Source organism: Pelophylax lessonae (assembly GCF_965119305.1).
Source record: "Pelophylax lessonae genome assembly, chromosome: 6".
NCBI classification, from domain to species: domain Eukaryota; kingdom Metazoa; phylum Chordata; class Amphibia; order Anura; family Ranidae; genus Pelophylax; species Pelophylax lessonae.
In genome coordinates, this window is record NC_138773.1 from 212,416,207 (window position 1) to 212,435,794 (window position 19,588).

Consider the following 19,588-nt stretch of genomic DNA (forward strand, 5'->3'; position numbering starts at 1 on the left):
TTCTCTAATCTATCAGACAATCCTGCCTTGTGCCTTGTTTCTGCTGAAACTTGAACTATTTTCTCCTCTCATGAGTTTCCTGATTTAAGCCATGTGTCTTTACTTCCTGTTTGCCAGATTATTGTGCTCTCTCCAGCCAAAATCTCGCTCTTGTCACTTCTGTTGCTGTCTGTATCTCTGTTACCACTCATTACCAACTTTTGGCTTGTTTACTAAATACACTTTTGCTTATCCCTACCTGTTGTATCCACTTCTGAACCCTGGCTTGCTCGCTTCCTGGTGGGGCAATCCTGAGGATTGCAATCTTGCACTAGCACGCAGCAAAACCCATCTCCACCATTAGGAGTCCTGGTGTACTTAGACTCTGCACCTCAGATGAGCCAGTGTCATCCCCCAGAGTGACCTGCTTTTGTACTTATTCAGCTAGTCACTCGATGCCTCTCTACTGCTATAGCTGATGGCCTCCAAGTCTGACTCCAGACCTTTACAGAGATTAACACACAAGTAGGTGTTGAGGAGCACTCAGTAAAACAAATTATGACACTCAGGCATCTATTCAAAATGCCTATTAACCAAAAGCATCGGGTAAAGCCAACGTGTTTGGGGGAAATGCCTCCCCCTTCCTCAGGCATGGTAATTGTTGGTAGTTCCCAATGTGATCTGTCTTAACAAGTCTTACTCAACCCTCAATACAGGTCACCTAATTTTGTTTCATTTTGAGTTTGAGCACACTGACTACTTCAGCCCTGACGAAGGAGGAGGCATTTCCCCCAAAACAAGTTTACGTCACCTGATGCTTTTGTTCAATAAATATTTCGAAAAGATCCTTGACTGTAATGATCTTCTTGAGAATTAGCCCCTTTGAAGTAAGACTTATTGAATTTACAACACCTCGCTTCTATCAGTCCAGCACTATTACAAACACACATTTGCCAATGCAGGGCAAAGTAAAAGGTTCACTTAGCAACCCCCTTCACCAGCAGCTTATTCTCACTCTTTCTCACTCCCCAACTACTCCAGTTACCACCTGGGAAAGAGGCAAGAAAGTACTGTGTAAGCATCAAATTGATTTGTTCCTTCTCTAGCTCCCTGTGATAGCATTGGGGCAATCACAGAGTACCAGCTCACCTATGCCGATAAAAGGAAGAGTGAGGACATGCTTCTGGGGAGGGAAAAAAAGCAAATTAATTGTAAAGACTGAAAAAAGTATTTTAGCAATGTAGTTTTGTGCTGGTTTTAAAAGGAACTTCCCAGTGTTTTTGAATGTCCAAAAATGTACAGGTCACATTCCTGAAAGTAATCAACTACAATTGTGCAACAACACTAACAAACAGAATGTTGATAAATGTAGTTTGAACTCACGTCTGTCTCGCTGCCTTCTCTGAGGTTGTAGGTGAGGTCATGCTGAATCTCAGTAATAAATTTGTGGGAATATTCTGGGTAGAGTTCAAGAACTTCCCGCAGACCTTTCAGACTGATGTACTGCAGGTCACAGTACGTAAGTGCCTTTACGTTGGCGTTGGTTTTGATTACCCGATTTTTATTGAGATTATCTGAGCCAATCAAATCTCCCTTCCCTGTAAAAGTCACAAAAAATGTTAGGCTTTGCAAATACTTGTTTGAAAGAAATATTATTCTGTGCACGCCCCCCAGATACAGTATGCCTAAATATGCTGGCTAAATTCATTCAAATATACTTACAACCATTTTCAGAATTTTACCTGTTAAGGCTTGCACGAGCATCCCTAATCATGTAACTCCAGTATTTTAGAATTTTTGTCTCCTATAAGCTAATAGCACAGGTGTGTTCCATATCTTTTATATAGTATCAAAATTGATGGGAAATGATCAGATATTTTGGAAAACATCAAAAACTTCCTACTACACAAGACAAATAAACACACTTAGTACTAGGAAAATGACTAAATTAGTCAGGGATACACACAAAATTTAAGTCAACATGTAACCTGTCTCTGTAGGGCAGACAGTATTTAGCCTGTACTAAAGTAGAAGACAAACATAACAGTTATTATGCAGTAAATATTCTTAAAATAAACCCACTGCTTTAACTGTTTCTCAAAACAGTTACATTCAAATCATGTCCTGAATGACAACTGTTACAGTTGCTAGTGAGCTCATGTTAGCTCTCAACCAAACTGTTAAGCCATCAAATGAATGGTGCCATAGCTGATCACATGTGTAGTAAATGTAGACCAAGCAGAGGCTAAGATGGCAGCTTCTTTGGATGTATAGGATAGGAGGGTTTAGTTCCACTTTCAGTCAGACTTAAAGTGTACTTGCAACCATTTTGCTAACGCCACCCCCCTGCCCCCCACCCCGCACACACACAGCCCCATCTTCAAGGCTTTTAATCTCTTATCTCCATGTCCAATTATAATTTTCTTTGTCAAGTCTGTACATGCATGCCACAATCTCTGCTGAATCCTGTAGAGAGTTTGTATTCCATCGAAGGTTGAACTCTCCATAGGGTTTAATGGAGGTTTTGGTGTACTTGTGTGGATCCCAGCAGAGAAGACAGTGGTGCCCAAAAGTGGCCCCAACAGAGTAGATGACTCTGGATGAGTCTAACAGGAGGCTGTGTGGTCCTTCAAAGGCCATGCAGGATCAAAAGCAGGTGAGTGTAAGACTGCCACAAAGTTACATTTATAAGGAAAAACATTACTGAGCTTTACAGAAAGAAGAAAAACACAGAATTTGCAGCACTTCTTCAATCCTTTAATAAATCTTCTTATAAAACCATCACAGACAGTGCAGGATACAGTGAAAGTTAATGCATTTTGCACTGACATCAGTCATGAATATTGCAATCTATGTGTTGATGTTGAGTGCTTTCCCGAGTGTCTGTATTTTCATTTTGGAACAGTGATCTGGAAAGTCTCCTTGCATGAGTCCCTAATGTCCATATTATCATTGGGAATGAATAACGCTCAGTTTTTCTGAGGGTCTTTAGTTTTCCTATTTTTTTGACAGGTTAAAGAAAGGGTAAAAAAGAGTCCAATATAGAATCTTGTGGTTTTATATACTGAGGTTTTTATTGATAGATGTCTTTGTCTGTTGTCATTTTTGTTTTAGGCTTATTTTGATGTATAGATGTGTATGAACAATTAATTGGGGGACTATGTGTGCGCCAGTAGCTGTCATGACAATGTTTCTACTGAACCCTATTTTTCTTCTCCCCTGCTTGTCCGCCTTTTTAGCCTTTCAGGCTTTAGTACACATGGGTATATTAGATTTTAGTTGCTGTGTGGACTGTGGGGGGTGGACCTATAGGGCATACTAAACCCATTCAAGAATGTATGATTGGATGGTGTATGGGGACTGAGGGTTGTGTTGCTACCTTTGATTGGGTTCCCATCCCACAATCCTCCTTCGAGAGGAGTGGGAGGGGCCCCCTAAATGAGCAATTAAACACATTGATATGAAGAGTATATATGGGTTAATGTATTTTTAGTATAGGTGATTATGAGTAAGCGCTAACTGCAGCACGAAACGCGTTAACTTTCACTGTATCCTGCACTGTCTCTAAAGGTTTAATAAGAGATTTAATAAAGGATTGAAAAATTGCAACAAATTCTAGGCTTTTTTTCTTCTTTCTGTGGATCTGCAGATGAGCTGTGCTAGCACCTTCATCACAGTCTGCAGTAGGTGTAATTATAATTTCTCAGTGGCTTTACCTGTGTTTATTACTGTGCTTTAGTAGGCACACGTTTTAAAATCTTTTTGTAAAGTTTGACACTTTTTTGATCCCAAATTACTCTCTCACTCAAAAAAACAAATTTTGAGAGTTGAAATACCTTTAATGCCTAACTGTAGAGGAATTTAAAGAAGAGTTTTAAAGAGGTTGTAAACCATCTCTCATAACTTGTACCTATAGGTAAGCCTTTAATAAGGCTTACCTATAGGTACTGTAAATATCTCTTAAACTTGCACTGTTTGCATACTAGCTCATTATGCCTTTGTCTTACAGGGTTTTTTTTTGGGGGGGGGGGTGGGTTTACTTCCTCTTTAAAGCACAAGATACTGTAACCAAGCTGTGCCCAGAAACCTTGCTATTGTTTCTACAACTGGTACATGTATTACCCTCAAATAATTTTTTTCTGATTAAAAACACGATTCCATATTTAACATAGTCAGTCAGCACAATTTCATATCTTACAGCAGTTGCAGTCAATAGTTTTCGTCTACCAATGGAACCTCAATTATAGAAATAGTTAAATTTGTTAAAATTAAATTGCATCACACATGTTCCTATCTGCTTGTTATACAGTAAATGGAATTATAAATGCTCACCCAAAATGGCGAGAACAGTGTTGTCCTTCAGCACCTCCATGGATCCAGAGCAAACAAAATATATGGCTTGTAAGGCATCCCCTTGTCGAATCAGGTATTCTCCCGGGGCACAAAAGGAGGTTTTGATGCTGAGGGATAGGGAGCGTAGGCAACCACGACTGGCTGACTCAAAGATTGGCAGCTGGAGGATCTCCTTGTTAAGGTGCATGGCTATATCAGCTCTAAGCTCATCAGGAAAATCTCTAAGAAGCTGCAGACATAAAGAGACAAGGATGTTACACAACAGTAAATTATTAATTTATTGGACTTTGTGAAGGGACTTAGTGGTAATGAGTGAGTCACAAATGTTCCCTTTCCTAAAGATGATTGTGGCAGAGGGGAGAAAAACAGTTTGTTGCTGACTGTGGTCAGGGAAGAGAGTGAGCAGAGCAAGAGTTTTCTGCTTAGGATTGGGGAAGAAAGTAAAGTAGAGGCTTAATATGTTCCGTTGGGAAATTATGCTTATCTTATCCGATTGGGGAGAAAGAAGAGGCAGATTGACAGCTGATGGTGGACCAGGGATAGAGAAGGCAAAGTGGGAACTGAATATAGTATGAAAAAGGGGAGAATCAGCATCTGATTGTGTAGCGTATACAGAGTGGGAGCTAATCATAAATTGGAAAAGGTGCCCACGTATGAAGTATTATTTCTTTTTCATGGGAGCCAGTTTTGCAGATAGTTTTGGTTGGGGAATTTTGTGAAAAGATTCCTTTATGATCAGGCTGAAGTGTGGACAATGGGGAAAGAACTTCCAGAGGACAAGACTGTGACAGGCTAGTACTTACATTATACAGCTGGGAGAACTGAAATATAGGTTCATGCAGGGATTTCAAGGGACTGTACCGCTGTCCTATTTTTCTCCTCATTTGTCCCTCATTTTGGTCTGATCTATATAGTTGCATATAAAATGTACTTTTTATTTTTCAAAAAATGTTTCCCAGTGCTAAACCTTTCATCCAATTTCAAAATTGCTGCATTTGTATATTTCAAAAGCCAGTATACAGGAATAGTAGGGGTAAAAAAAAAGTTTAACTAATCATTTTTTTGTATAATTCTCCATTACGGGGGCATAGCAGGGGTCTGTCCCATGCCTACATACGCTTGCTAATATTGGTCCCTTATTCCCATCTCAAAAAGTTAGGAGGTTAGGCAACATGAACAGTTTTGAAGGAAAAATATATGTTCGAGAGAAAGGGGAGAGAAGAATGTCTATGCTGGGGGTAAAGGCACTGTTTAATGAGCAATGTATATGCTAGGGACATGTTAGTTGCTCCCAGTTCCAGAAGAAAATTCGATCTGAGAGCTAAAAGCAAAGATGCAAAGTCACCAGCACTCCAAAAAATGTGCTTCGTGTGTTTATTGTGATGGCTATGTTGCCTTGAGACATGGACCTTAAGAAACATTGGTTTCTTATGCCTTATGTGAGACTGTCTTCAGAGTAAACATATGAAATGTGTCTATGTGGAGTGCTAGTGACTTTGTATTTTTGCATTTGGTTTTGGCACTGTACCATCCGTGGCATTCACTTTGAGTACCTATCATTACAATGTTGAGTACTGTGGAGACTATACCTACTTTTTAGACTTTATAGATCTGAAAGCTGGCACACATACTTTGCTGCCATATTCAGTCTAAGTGCCCAAATCATCCAGTATTAAAAGGGGAAGAACCACCTTTCGTCATACTACACAGAAATTTATGAGCCTCAAAAGTGCTGAGGGTTTAGGGGAACGGAATTGCTGCATGCCATTAGTACTTACAGCAATTCTATATGACCTAGACTAACCAAATATTCTCTGATGCAGTGTTTTTCTACTTATGAGCTGGCAAACATGTTTTAATGACCCTGTGAACATAGGAGTGCGCTTACAGGTCTACATGTCTCTTTGGGATTTTTAAATCTAATGGTGGAGTTACTTTCAGATCAGGCTGCACTGCATCAGTGTGTTTCTAGAGAATGACAATAGTTGCTTCTATTGTACTGAGATGTCGGCAGATACATGCAGACTCCGGCAATAGAAGAGGCTATTGTGTCATCGTCAATGTGAGCGGTGGAATTACATGGCCTCACCGTGCCAAGCTTTTCTTCTTATTTGACAATAGAAGTCTTCTGTTAACAAGCATAGGATTCATCTGGCGTAAAACAAGCATCAGATGATCTGATGTTTCCTCATGCAGTCCAGGAGACACCAGAAATGACCTAGCTCATGGGACTGACTCCAAAAGGCAATCCTAACGGGACCTAGTGAAGCTTTAGGAAAAATGTTTACTTTAGGTACACACAGACACAAAAAATCCTTACACAGATACATCTATGGACTAAAAGAACATTATACTCACTATCATTTTTTTATTGACACTTACTTCATCTCTTATCGCTTGTTTTACTTTATTTGCTGTTTTATGGTCTATTATTTTGATGTGGATATTGTAATGGTTTATATTTTTAGGTATTTTAATTTTGCTCTGCAATAGCATCACTGTAGGATGTTTAGTTTTTATATCATTTTAGGTTTAGAGATCCCCAGGGTTATCATAATTGCCTTTACAGTTTTGTATTTTCAGTAGAATTGTTTGCTAAACATCTCCATAATATGCTAGCTCTGCTTACAAGTATTCTACAGTGGTACATTACACACTTGAAATCACAAGGAAAATAAATATATCTGTGCTTTCACATTCAGTGAAAAGAATAAAACTGTAAGATCAATACAAAATGTCAAATTAAATGATAGATCCTACAGTACTGTAGCATCCTCTAGTTTTTCGCTTTTTTATTTTTGAAGAAGAACCGCCCAAACTAAAAACTCAATTTCTCCAATTTACCTCATTAGCATCAATGCCATTATTGACAGACCAAGTTGTCTGGAAACACTCCAGCATCCTTTGCTTGAGCTGGATGGGCATGCGATGTACTCGTATAAAGTCCTTCAGGTCTTTTGTACGTGTGTGGTAGAGAGACCTACGCGAATACATCCTCTGAATGATGGCTGTGACGTTTCCAAATACGACAGCATGCATGAGAGCTAAACACAAAGGAATAGAAGATTAATAGCAGGTTAGAGATGATTTATTGCAGCGAGCAGCACTATCTAACAACATGAAAAATGTGAGTGATTTCATTTTAGTAAAATCGTTGTCTGATAACTTTACTTGTGCCACCATCAAGGATACTAACAAGGAACTAACTAACACCAAGGATAACTATGTGTTAGTCATTTGGTATGGGCCAGTCTAATGGGCCATACACACTATAAGATTTTCTGAAGACTTTTTCCTTTAGACTTACCAAAACCATATAATATGAGGTCAAACCTAAACACTTTCAATTTGTATGCAATCTGGCAGGCCCTTGCACTACATAGAAAAGGTAAATCTAAAGGAAATCTAACCACACAAGTTGGATAGTGTGTATCCAGCTTTAGGCTCCATTTAAGGTAAGTTCTACATGGCAGGTAGAAGGGTGAATACTTTACAATGCATTTTATTTCTCTACAGTACATCTGTAGGAGATACCTTTAAAACCTTGGATTGCGAGCATTTCGGAAACATGCTTGTAATCCAAAGCACTCGTATATCAAAGCTAATTTTCCCATAAGAAATAATGGAAACTCAGATGATTCATTCCACAACCAGTTATTCATAAGTCCTTCAGTTTATAGTCCATATAAAAAGAATATAGCAATGTGATAGTGCAACCATAAAATGTCCATCCACAAATGGCAGCCTCCAAAAGGGGATTAGAAGCAAAATCCTGCCGGAGCTACAGAGTATAAAAGAGAAGAGAGGCGCATCTTAGTGTAGCAATATGGTTAGATTTAATGAAGGTACAACATTTAGCAACTTACGTGGTTGATGATTAAAAGAGGCACATCTAAGTATGCAGGCATCTGGGATAAATCTATCCACATAGACCATCCTCCGCACCACCGGCTTTTACTGCTGTCAGTCTGCAATCGTGACTAGAAAGACTACCCTGCAGTAGAAGGATCTGAAAGCGAGGCTTGAAGCACTCGTGGAGCGCAGCGTTGAAGGGATGATGTCGATGGCGGTGTGGAGGATGGTATGTGGACAACTTTACCCCGGATGCCTGCAAACTTAGATGTGCCTGTTTTATTCATCCAACATGTGAGTTGCTAACTGTTGTACCTTCATTAAATGTAACCATATTGCTACACTTAGAGGCACCTCTCTTTTCTTTCATACTCTGTTGTGACATGACGCTACTTGGATATCAAGACATCGCTCGTTTATCAAGTCTAAGTTTATAAAAAAATTTAGCTTGTCTTGCAAAACACTCTCAGACCAAGTTACTCTCAATCCAATGTCTTGCATAAATATGGATCACACTTGGCTTTAGGCTTATCAACATCGGCAATTTCCATCTAAAGAATTCTATTGTTACTCTTTTGACAAATGTGGCAGGAAAACGATAACACGGATACCAAATCTGTGGTTTATTCCCAGTGTTGTGTTATAGTATAATTAGCACACCTCACCTCAGATACTCCTTTTTGTGTTTTAGGTGCATATGTATGTATGTATAAGCTGTATGTACTAACAGTGGTGCTAAACTGATAACTGGCACCATTTCTTGCAGAAGAAGACTTGTTTTGCAGTTGTAGAACAGACCCTCTGTTTCTATTCTAATGAGGAATGAGCGCCAGACAAAGTAAACACTTAAAAACTGCTCTTTGTTATTCTTTGCACTGTCCTTTTACAAAAGCCAGTATGTATTTTGCTATGAATAAAACACTCTTTTCCAACAAATTTCATTAGCAGATACATTTTTTGCTCATAAACCCATAAGGAAAAAGCATGCTATGTAGTTTTGTTGCTTTTGTTTTATTTATTGGCATTTTTGACTCAGATGATGTAATTCTTAAATTCTTAATTCTTAAAGCCTTTCAAGGCTTTTCAATAAATATCAAAACTATTTAAAGACCTTCCGCAAAAATTCTGAAAGCTAAGTAGTATAACAAAAAGAAATTTAAAAAAAAGTTTCAGTTGATTCCAACATTCTCTTTGAAGGACAGTATCCACTTTTGGTGTTTTGAAACATTTACAATGTCTGACTTTGAAATAGCAGGAACTTAAATTGTTTCAAGCTTCATGGAACAAACTCTAGGAACAATTTCTACATTTACTTTTTCTACAATAGAGCTTAAAGCTGTCTAAATTGCAGATTGGAAATCATAGTCAAGTTCTGGGACTGTTATCTACTTTTCAATGTTACAGTATACAGTATTTTGTGAAATGGATACCTGCATCTTCTCAAGTGGAGAGACATGAATGTTTACATAAATTGTTCTTAAATGTGAATCCCAAACTAGAGAGAATGATATATTTATTCCCTGCTCATAAATATGTGAAATTGGATATCTGCAACAAAGCATTTCAATGCTGTATTAGGCATTGTTCATGTCTAAAAGTACATTTTAAAGAACTTTTAATCTGAAGTTTTGTATCTCTTCAGGCCTGTGGTCCTCAAACTACGGCCTGTGGGCTGGTTATGGACAGAAACCTGCTGTAAACCGGCCCCTGCAAAGCCCCACATGCAAAGCATTCTCAAATTATGTTGGAGGAAACCAATGAAAACAAAGGCAGTCTCCAGGTATTCATATTAGGCACTATATGGCGGAGTGATATCCTGCCAAACGCTTGTATAATTCCGGCTTTAATGTCATCCAACTAGTAGAGGATCAGCATGGGGCTAGCAGCACATCAACCTCTTCACGCCGACGGAACGCAAATATGTGGCCTCGGCTTCAGAGGGTTGCACTGGGGTGATGCCTGAAGCTAGAGGCATCACCCCGGTACTGTTGATTAAAGCTGACGGTCAGCTTTCTTATATTGACAATTGATGTGGCTGAGCAGCCGCTTGATTGTCATTACAAGGAGCTGGAGGGGACGCCACCCCCCTTCCGCCACCTGTCGCGGCTTGCCTGGCTCTCCCGTCCCACCAGAAGACCCGAGCGACCACCTGGTATGTCCGCCGGCTGGCCGAAGACCTGAACAAAGCCGTATTCAGCTTTGATCGGGTCTCCAATGTAAAAGCCATCATAACATCACTTCCGGGTGCTGGAGTCTTAAAGGCGCCAGATTTAAAAAACAATTACAGTATTAATAACAGCCAGACTTGGCATTTTGAATGCTTTGAAGTGCAAAGGAGGGGTTTGGGGTATTTTAGACCCCAGATCCCTCCATAAAGAGCACCTGTCACTGTCTATTACTGTCACATGGGATGTTTACATTCCTAGAAACAGCAAAACATGTTTTTTATTAAATAGACATGTGAGGCATTGCCACGATCGTTAGAGCGAGATAAATAATTCTAGCGCTAGATCTCCTCAGTAATTCTAAGCAGGTAACCATTAATATTTTTTAAAGCGTTGCCTATGGAGATTTTTAAGTATCGTAGATTGTCGCCATTCCACGAGTGTGCGCAATATTAAAGCATGACATGTTAGGTATCTATTTACTTGGCTATTTAATCATATTTCACAATATACAACAAATTGAGCTAACTTTACTCTTTTGTTTTTTTTTTTTAAATCATGAAAGTGTATTTCTTCCCAAAAAGACTGCTGCACAAATACCACGTGGCATAAAATATTGCAATAATCGCCATATTATACTCCAGGGTCTCTGCCAATATATATATATATATATATATATATATATATATATATATATATATATATATAATGTTTGGGAGTTCTAATTTTCTAGCACAAAATACTGATTTCAACTTGTAAGAAACATACAGGTCAGGTCCATAAATATTGGGACATCGACACAATTCTAATCTTTTTGGCTCTATACACCACCACAATGGATTTGAAATGAATCAAACAAGATGTGCTTTAACTGCAGACTTTTAGCTTTAATTTGAGGGTATTTACATCCAAATCAGGTGAAAGGTGTAGGCATTACAACAGTTTGTATATGTGCCTCCCATTTTTTAAGGGACCAAAAGTAATGGGACAATTGGCTGCTCAGCTGTTCCATGGCCAGGAATGTGTTATTCCCTCATTATCCCATTTACAAGGAGCAGATAAAGGGTCCAAAGTTAATTTCAAGTGTGCTATTTGCATTTTGAATCTGTTACTGTTAACTTTCAATATGAGATCCAAAGAGCTGTCACTATCAGTGAAGCAAGCCATCATTAGGCTGAAAAAACAAAACAAACCCATCAGAGAGATGGCAAAAACATTAGGTGTGACCTAATCAACTGTTTGGAACATCCTTAAAAAGAAAGAACGCACCGGTGAGCTCAGCAACACCTAAAGACCCGGAAGACCACAGAAAACAACTGTGGTGGATGACCGAAGAATTCTTTCCCTGGTAAAGAAAACACCCTTCACAACAGTTGGGCAGATCAAGAACACTCTCCAGGAGGTAGGTGTATGTGTGTCAAAGTCAACAATCAAGAGAAGACTTCACCAGAGTGAATACAGAGGGTTCACCACAAGATGTAAACCATTGGTGAGCCTCAAAAACAGGAAGGTCAGATTAGAGTTTGCCAAACAACATTTAAAAAAGCCTTCACAGTTCTGGAACAACATCCTATGGACAGATGAGACTTGATCAACTTGTACCAGAGTGATGGGAAGAGAAGAGTATGGAGAAGGAAAGGAATTGGTCAAGATCCAAAGCATACCAGCTCATCAGTGAAGCATGGTGGTGGTAGTGTCATGGCGTGGGCATGTATGGCTGCCAATGGAACTGGTTCTCTTGTATTTATTGATGATGTGACTGCTGACAAAAGCAGCAGGATGAATTCTGAAGTGTTTTGTGCAATATTATCTGCTCATATTCAGCCACATGCTTCAGAACTCTTTGGACGGCACTTCACAGTGCAGATGGACAATGACCCGAAGCATACTGCAAAAGCAATCAAAGAGTTTTTTAAGGGAAAGAAATGGAATGTTATGCAATGGCCAAGTCAATCACCTGACCTGAATCGGATTGAACATGCATTTCACTTGCTGAAGACAAAACTGAAGGGAAAATGCCCCAAGAACAAGCAGGAACTGAAGACCGTTGCAGTAGAGGCCTGGCAGAGCATCTCCAGGGATGAAACCCAGCATCTGGTGATGTCTATGCATTCTAGACTTCAGGCTGTAATTGACTGCAAAGGATTTGCAACCAAGTATTAAGAAGTGAAAGTTTGATTTATGATTGTTAATCTGTCCCATTACTTTTGGTCCCTTAAAAAGTGGGAGGCACATATACAAACTGATGTAATTCCTACACCGTTCACCTGATTTGGATGTAAATACCCTCAAATTTAAGCTGAAAGTCTGCAGTTAAAGCACATTTTGTTTGTTTCATTTCAAATCCATTGTGGTGGTGTATAGAGCCAAAAAGATTAGAATTGTGTCGATGTCCCAATATTTATGGACCTGACTGTATGTCAGAAAAAGGCTTAGACTCCAAGGGGTTAAATAAGTGCCTCTGAACATGAATACTGAGGGGGCTTTCCAAACACCACTGACACCAGGGATAGGATGTGCAATTCCTCCAAACACCACCAACAGGGTTCATTATTGAGTTGGCCAACCCTTTGCAACTATAACAGCTTAAACTCTTCTGAAGGCTGGCCACAAGGTTTAGGAGTGTGTTTATGGGAAAGTTTGACCATTCTTCCAGAAGCGCAATTGTGAGGTCAGGTAATGATGTTGGATGAGAAGACCTGGCTCGCAGTCTCCGCTCTTATTCATCCCAAAGGTGTTCTATCGGGTACAGGCCAGTCAAGTTCCTCCACCCCAAACTTGCTCATCCGTGTCTTTATGAGAGAACAATGAGAGTAACAAATAGCCATAACTTAATATGTTTCTGATTCCATAGAAAAGGATTATGATTTTCTGGAATTTAAAAAGAGAAAAAAAAAAAGTAATTGCTGCTAAAAAAAAAAAAAAAAATAATTGTGACGTGTGCGTATGTTGTGATAATGATTGCAGATTCTGCTACCCAACATTTTGAGAAAGCACATGCCTAGGGTTACATGTCTTCAGTACAGAGAAAGGTAAGAATCTGCAGTAAACGGTGCTTAAAAAAAACTTACAATTTACACAGTTTACCTGGAAGGGATTTTTTTTTTTCTGAACAGACGGAAGTTTCATTAAGTAAATCATACTCTTAACTACAAAAGCAATGAATGACAAACAGAACAGATGATGTTACCCTGGTGCAATCCTATGTTTGTTTTTTTGGCCTATAAAGGATTAAAAATGATATTTTTTAAGGGAAACCATAAACCTCTTGAACTGAGAAAGATTACTCTGTTTGACAACTATTAGGACTCTCTGCTAGTTCTGTTTTTCTACAAGGTTTTTATGAGTATTCTTCCTCTTTCCGTCACATTGCTTTCCCTTGATTGCTTTGCCTTTCTTGCTGTCTCGTACATTTTCATGACTTGTATGTCTCCACACTTTATTTTTTGGGATTATTTTTGTGATCTGAAAAACATTTATTTCCTATGCAAACCCACCTTGCTTGACTTCTAGAAGACAATAGGAGTAAAGCTGAACTCCAAGCAGATAAAAAAGACACACATTAATATAGCTATGAAAAATTATGAAATCATTATATATATATATTTTTTTTTTCAGCTAGCGTAAAAAACTGAATTTAACATGAATCATCCTCTTGCAATCTTCTGCACATCCGCTGACAAGGATCATGCTGATATAAGGAGAGAGCACAGAGAGCAGCAAAATGACATCATCAGTCTGCTGCTTTTCTTTTTCGCTGTTCAGTTGCAGGCTGGAGAGGGGGAACCACATCACTCTATTCCTTAAAGCAGGATAAAACCCAAAGACAAAAATGTTTTTTCACCTGTTGATCTGGACAGTAACACCCTCCTGTATTAGGGTGCCTGCACTCTGGATAAAGGAGTAACAGTGACACCCTTGTGACAGCTGCATTGATAGTCTGAGGGTAAATGTATTAGCAAATTGTACGTGATCTGACACTCCTGCGTCTGGGACACGCAGACGCGCCACTAGCAGCTCGCCCCCACTGGCACCCATGGATGCCTCAGTACAGGGGGAGAACGGCGATCTGCCTATGTAAACATGGCAGGTCGCAATTCTGCTAGTACAGAAGGCATGGATCCTGTGTCTCTGCAAAGCAGGGGCATTGATCCATGCCTTCCCCTAGTACAAGCACTTCCCCTCACAGTAAAAAAACACCAGCTAGGCACAAAGTTAACCCTTTTATTGCCCCTGATGTTAGCCCCTTCATAGCAAGTGTCATTGGTACAGTAACAGTGCATATTTTTTCACACTGATCACTGTATTAGTGTTACTGGTTCCCAAAAAGTGTCAAAAATATCAGTTAGTGTCCAATTTGTCGCCGCCATTACTAGTAAAAAAATAAAACCAAAAATAAAAATATCCCATGGATTGTTGACAATTTGCAAAATCCCATCAATATATTACCAAAAATATGTAGCAGAATACATATTGGCCTGAATTGATGAAGAAATTTGTTTTGATTTTTTTGGATGTGATTTATAGCAGAAGATAAAAAAAGTTTATAGCGCAAAAAAGAAAAACAGCAAAAGAATGCTCCATTTGTGGGGAAAAAAGGACTTACATTTTATTTGGGTACCGGTCGCATGACCGCACAATTATCGGTTAAAATAACGCAGTGTTGTATCGCAAAAAAAATGACCTGGTCCTTATGGGGGTTAGTCTTCCGAAGGGCAAGTGGTTAAAAGCAGTTACAGCAACATTTTTGTTCCTTTTGGTATAAAGGTTTTACATAAATAAATAAATAAAAATTGATCATTTCAAGCACCCCGTCAGTGTTAATTTGTTTGTCTCAGTCCTCTAACTAGGACTAGACAGACAGAGATACAAATCCTTTGGAACATACAACTCCTTTTTTGCTGTTTGTCTGGAGTTCAACTCATAAACTTAAAACATTGATAGAGGAAAACATATTCTTGGAACTTACCTCCAATTAGCATGGTGCAAATGGAGAAGATCTTTTCTGCATCCGTGTTGGCAGACACATTTCCAAAGCCTACGCTAGTAAGGCTGCTTAGGGCAAAGTACAAAGAGGTGATGTAGGAACTCCGGAGAGAAGGTCCACCCTCCAGCTCCACAGTTGTTTGGTTGATTAAATCGCTACTATTGGGGTGACTGCTGGTATTTACTGACAAAACATATCTGTGCACTAGAGTGTATGGCATTCCCAGACGTTTAGAAAATTCATGTAACCATCCTTAAAAAAAGCAAAAGAAAAATGATTCCATCAGTCACAGAGAAATATGCAGATTTTGCTGTCTAAAAAAACTTTTCTCATTGCAATAATATGGTAGGATGGTGGATGCCCAGACTAGGAACAATTCATGAAAGCGTAACTCCACTTTTGTTGAGAAAAAAAACTTAACCCTCTGGGTGATCTCTGTACATTACAAGGATTATAACAACCTTTGTTGCAGATTTCTACATTTTGTTATTCTGAATAAATCATTGTTTGTTCCTCTGTGGGTCTAATGGGAGTGGTTTCATAATTATCTATCAGCTGTGGCAGCTACAGGGCTCTAATGAGGAAATCTGCTGGGCCTGCATCCCTTTAGACGTGTTCCTATTGGGAGCATCTCACCAAAAATTACATTTGTGTTGCAGGGGATGCCAGAAATCTGACTTGTATCTTAAGCAGACTTCTGGGAAAATTGGTGAGCCAATCACACAAGCAGGAAATTATGTTTCTGGGGTGTGGTCAGTATACATTCTGTGTACAGAACAGCTCCAGGTAGCCATATTGCTTTGCATTTTCAGAAAATTACAACAGCTGCAGATTGAACAGGAAAGGTCATTTTTTTAATAACATTCAATTACAATATGACTTGTGTCCCAATTGTTTTTTCTTTATTTGCTATCCCCCCCCCCCCCCGAAAGTGGAGTTACCCTTTAAGCAATTACACATGCTACTGTATATTTTCACTAGCGGCTTACACCATAAATTGTATAATTTTTCACTTTAATTAATCAATCATATGCAGGCGAAATATGTAAAAATTGTTTTGCATGACTGATTTGAATATTTAGACAATTTATCACATGAAGATTCTCAAATCTTTTAATAAACATGTCTTTTTATTGCTTTAACAGATTTTACCAAAGGAACATTAAATTGTCGAGTTTTGCAATACTTTGTGAGCCGCGGTCAACTGGCAATAATTATCACACAGGTTATCACTTTTTAGAATAGCAGTTGCTTCTGGCTGGTGATAACTCGTGGTTTTATGAGATGTCTATTGAAGAGAACTGGAAATTAGGTCGTTTGAGGTGGAGGTACAAAAAGGCTTTATGAGATAAAGAACCTATTGAGCAGTAAAGTATTGTAGTATTGAAAATAAAGTATCTAGATCTAACGTATCTAGTTCATGTAGTATGCATGTTTGTGAATTGAACATTTCAATCTTCGGATCACATCTGTGAGTAAATTGCCCCTTATGCAGTTTATTTTTCAATAGTTTTAAATGTAACTAGTTGGTACTAGATGGGATATACCTTTTACCCTTTAACCACTTCAATACAGGGCACTTTCACCCCCTTCCTGCCCAGGCCAATTTTCAGCTTTCAGCGCTGTCACACTTTGAATGACAATTGCGCGGTCATGCTACACTGTACACAAATGAAATTTTTATCATTTTTTTCACACAAATAGAGCTTTTTTTGGTGGTATTTTATTTTCTTACTTAAAAAAAAAAAGATATAAGACAGAAAATTTTTCTTATTTTCTGTCAGTAAATTTTGAAAATAAGTAATTTTTCTCTTTCACTTATGTGCGCTGATGAGGCGGCAATGATGGGCACTGATAGGCTGCACTGATGGGCACCGATGAGGTGGCATTGATTAGGTGGCACTGATGAGGAGGTACTAATATGCCATACTGATGGGCACTGATAGGCGGCACTGATGAGATCTGATAGGCGACACTGAGGGGCCCTGAAAGGTGGCACTGATGGGCACTGAGAGGTTCCACTGATGGGCAGCACTGATGGCCACTGACAAGCATTCACGGGCGGCACTGATGGACACTGATGGGCAGCACAGATGAGCATGCACTGATGGGCACTGACTGAAAGCACTATGGGCACTGATTGTGGGCACTGATTGTGGGCACTGTGGGCACTGATGGTAGGCACTGTGGGCACTGTTTTTTAACTTTATGTAATCAGGGCACTGATGATCAGTGCCCTGATTACCTGTCCTAGAGTCCCCTTTGAGGAGAAGCTGCTTATCGGCTCTCCTTGCCACACACTCTGACAGTGTGAGGCAAGGAGAGCTGATAAATGGCATTTCCTCATTTACATGTGACCGGCTGTGATTGGACACAGCCGATCACATGGGTAAAGAGCCAAGTCATTAGCTTATTACCAAGATCGGGGTTGTGCTGTGTCCTAGCAACACGGCGCAGCCACAATCGCCGCACTGCGTGCCCCCACGGGCGTGCAAGAGAGGCCGTTCTGGGGTGTTGTCATATGACTTTGTCCCAGAACGAGAGCCGCACCGCTCTGCTGTCATTTGACGGTGGGCGGGCGGTAAGTAGTTAAAAACATATGAAGACCTATACTTACTTAAAACTGAAGTATCACAAAAATATTGGGTCATATGTAGACATCATACTGTCTTAGGCAGGGATCCTCAAACTACGGCCCTCCAGCTGTTGCGGAACTACACATCCCATGAGGCATTGTAAAACTCTGACATTCACAGACATGACTAGGCATGACGGGAATTGTAGTTCCTGAGCAAATGGAGGGCCATAGTTTGAAAACCCTTGATCACAGGTAACCCAAATGACATTACCTTGAATAAGCTCCATCCCATACGATTACTTTAGCAAACACTAATGCTAAAATGTGCTATTGAAGGTGACATGTTGTCTGCCTTATGTGTACAGTGCTATTTTCAACTGTATAGAAACCAAGCAAGAGGGGGTAAAGATGGTTTTATGAAAAAGAGCCTTCTGACTCCAATCAATATTCTCTGACCTCTCTTCCTTACAGTTCTCTTGCTGAATGTAGACAAAATTGTTCAAAGATTGCTAGAAAATCTAGAGAATCTTCCATCATGCTTGAGGTCATTGTAGCCGTATTAGTGCACTTGCGACAGAGACAATCGAGTACTGTCCATGATACTTTTTTTTTATTTGCACTAACATACAATTTTTCAGGACAAGCTTTCGGGGTATGTCCCCTTCTTCAAGGTCCAAGCAGTACTGAAGGGGACATACCCCGAAAGCTTGTTCTGAAAAATTGTATGTTAATGCAAATAAAAAAAGTATCATGGACAGTACTCAATTATCTCTGTAGAAAAGGGCAAAAAAGGACAATCTACAAACGTTAAGATGTGTTGTCACATCCCATGTCCTGGCTGCCATAGGCACTGGCCCACTAGTGCTATTATGGCAAATACATACTTGTACCTATGCAAACCTTCACTCAACTAGGAAGAAATCATATCTAACAATTTATATATTTCCACTACCCCTAAAGCCGAGATTTACACACTACTGTATGACCATATATAAAAATAAATAAAACAAATCACAGTTTGAAAATTAAAATTAGAATTAATGGAAAAATATGTTAGATCTTTAGAAAATACAACCATTTTTAACCGGTTGCTGACCGCCGCAAGTACATATACTGCGGCAGTCAGCCCCGGCCAGGCAAAGTGACAAATATATACGTCACTAGCCTGGGAGCCAATAGCGGGCGATCGCGCGCCGCCGGAGGCGTGCTCCCGCCTCGGCTTGTTCACGGACACCTCCGTGCGTGTGACCGACGGACCCGATGTCTGCCGGTCACTCGCGATCAAGCCCCCTGTCATTCTTCCCTGTGTAAAAGCACTGATCTAACGGTCCTGCTATGTAGGACCGTTGATCTGTGCTGTTACACACACAGCCACATCCCTGCACAGTTAGAAGCACGCCCCTAGGGACACACTTAACCCCTCCCTCTCCAATAAAGTTAACCCCTTCCCTGCCAGTGTCATTTTTGCAGTAACAGTGCATATGTATAGCACTGATTACTGTAGTAATGTCACTGGTACCCCCAAATGTGTCAAAATGTCAGTCAAGGGTCCGATCTGTCCACCGCAATGTCACAGTCCCGCAAAAAAAAAAATCGCAGATCGCCGCCATTACTCGTTAAAAAAAAAACAACAAAAATGACAAAAATCTTTCCCTTAGTTAGTAAACGCAATAA

At 39.7% G+C, this 19,588-nt stretch overlaps 1 protein-coding gene across 1 annotated transcript in view; it reads right to left on the minus strand.

Moving 5' to 3' along the window:
- Positions 1–19,588, minus strand: part of LOC309559184 (voltage-gated delayed rectifier potassium channel KCNH8-like) — a 785,056-nt gene that overhangs the window by 76,285 nt on the left and 689,183 nt on the right. Inside the window, exons 8-11 of the mRNA XM_082262383.1 lie at positions 15,319–15,588; positions 7,177–7,376; positions 4,312–4,561; positions 1,363–1,577 (exon numbers count right to left, since the gene is read on the minus strand). Coding sequence (XP_082118509.1) covers positions 1,363–1,577; positions 4,312–4,561; positions 7,177–7,376; positions 15,319–15,588 — 935 coding nt within the window. The remainder of the gene's footprint in view (positions 1–1,362; positions 1,578–4,311; positions 4,562–7,176; positions 7,377–15,318; positions 15,589–19,588) is intronic.